Source organism: Chrysochloris asiatica, unplaced genomic scaffold (genome assembly GCF_000296735.1).
Source record: "Chrysochloris asiatica unplaced genomic scaffold, ChrAsi1.0 scaffold00056, whole genome shotgun sequence".
NCBI classification, from domain to species: Eukaryota; Metazoa; Chordata; class Mammalia; order Afrosoricida; family Chrysochloridae; genus Chrysochloris; species Chrysochloris asiatica.
This window is the reverse complement of record NW_006408574.1, coordinates 4,364,875-4,366,824: the sequence shown is the minus strand read 5'-3', so window position 1 is coordinate 4,366,824 and position 1,950 is coordinate 4,364,875. Positions and strand designations below refer to the sequence as shown.

General features: G+C 53.0%; 1 protein-coding gene across 1 annotated transcript in view; it reads left to right on the top strand.

Moving 5' to 3' along the window:
• DBH (dopamine beta-hydroxylase (dopamine beta-monooxygenase)) overlaps positions 1 to 1,950 on the top strand; it is a 34,378-nt gene that overhangs the window by 3,669 nt on the left and 28,759 nt on the right. The window contains exon 2 of the mRNA XM_006863825.1: positions 1,243 to 1,389. Within this exon, the coding sequence (XP_006863887.1) occupies positions 1,243 to 1,389 (147 nt within the window). The remainder of the gene's footprint in view (positions 1 to 1,242; positions 1,390 to 1,950) is intronic.

Genomic DNA, 1,950 nt, shown 5'->3' with positions numbered 1-1,950 from the left:
CTCGAACCTCTGACCAGTCTTACACGGTCTGCAACAGGCACTAACACCAGGCAGGCAGGTAGGAACACCTTAGACACAGGTCTATAAGGAGGACACTAACACCAGGCAGGCAGGTAGGAACACCTTAGGCACAGGTCTATAAGGGGAGTGCTAACACCAGGTAGGGAGGTACGAACACCTTAGATCAAACAGCCATTTGAGATCAAAAGGGCAGCATTTACCCAAGAACAAACTTCGGAAGGGTTAGGAAAGAGGAAGGAATGGAAATGGAAACCACAGGGTGAAAGCGGGATGAGGGACGTTCCACTGTGGGAACTGTAATCAATGAGATGAAACAAAATGTGTCTGAACCATTGGATGGAAATCTGACCTGCTCTGTGAACCTTCATCCAACTCACAGTGGAAAGTTACAACGCACACACACACACACACACACACACACACACAAACACACACACTCGACAAACTCTAAAGGAAAGGCTCCCTTGAGTCCTTTTAAGGTGGACGGAGCTGGTTGTTGGGGAGGCTCTCTTGCCCTCCCATTGACTGTCTCCCAGGGACAATTCTGTCCCAGACCCGAGGGACCAATTTTGGGGAAGCAGCTCAGAAGAGGGTGGGGTATCCAGCTGGCCTGATTCTCCCCCACACACACACACACACCCGAGCCTCAGTTTACCCATCTGAGCATGAGGTGAGTACTACAGGGGGAGGCAAGCAAGGTGTCCGGGATGCGCACTTTTTGGCAGAGATCACTCTCAGTACCAATGGACACCGTGACCCTGGAGGGCCCCATGTCTGTGTCATCTTTATGTCCTCTATTCCCACCCCATGACTCCTCCCTGGAGAAGTGGACAGTGTGTTTAGGGTCCTGTTTCCCAAGCGTGGGGATGCATTGGCTTCTCGATGATCCACATTCCCAGGAGCCACCTCAGTGGTCTGGGAATCTACATTGCTAGCAGGTTCCCGTGAGTCTCTGGTGGCTGGAAGTTTGACAGGCCTGCTCAAGACCAGGGAATAAACAAGCAGGGATTAGAACTTTTCTCGTTGCCCCTAGGAAACCTGGTACAGAAAGTGGAACCAGTTCCAATCCAGGTGCAGACCCTAATCCACAGAGTGTGGGGTCGAGGGGTCCCAGGCCAACCAGTGTGTCCCCAAGGAGACACTATGACAGAAGGGTCTGTAATTTACTGGAGGGGGTCACAGGCTGCCCACTCCCATGACCAGCTTGCCTTATCTCTGCAGGATGCCTGGAGTGACCAGAAGGGGCAAATCCACCTGGACTCCCAGCAGGATTACCAGCTACTTCGGGCACAGAAGACCCCAGAAGGCCTCTACCTGCTCTTCAAAAGGCCCTTTAGCACCTGTGACCCCAAGGATTACCTCATAGAGGTGGGAGGTAGCCCCACATGCTCAAGAGAGAGTGGGTAGGGGAACCACTCTTGCACTTAGGGCAAGGACCACCTGATGCTTTCAGTGGGTATGTGGGGACTGACTCCTTAGACTTGGCTGCACAGGAGATGGACCACACCCTGCTGCCCACAGGGCTAATCAGTATCAGGAGAAACATCACAAGTGGGCTACTCACAGGGGGCTCAATAGTCAAGAACTGAATATCTGCTAGGTAGAATGGATGCTACTGGGATTGACTGTTGGCAGAGTGGATGTGAGGTAGAATGGACACTGGTGGGGTGGGTGCTGAGTGGACGCTGATGGAGTGGGTGCTGAGTGAACACTGGTGGGGTGGGTGTTAGGGGATGTTGTTGGGTGGGTGTTGGTGGATATTCAGGGGTGTTAGGGGATGTTGTTGGGTGGGTGTTAGGGGATGTTGTTGAGTGGGTGCTGGGGATGTTGTTGAGTGGGTGTTGGGGATGTTGTTGGGTGGGTGTTAGGGGATGTTGTTGGGTGGGTGTTAGGGGATGTTGTTGGGTGGGTGTTGGGGATGTTGTTGGG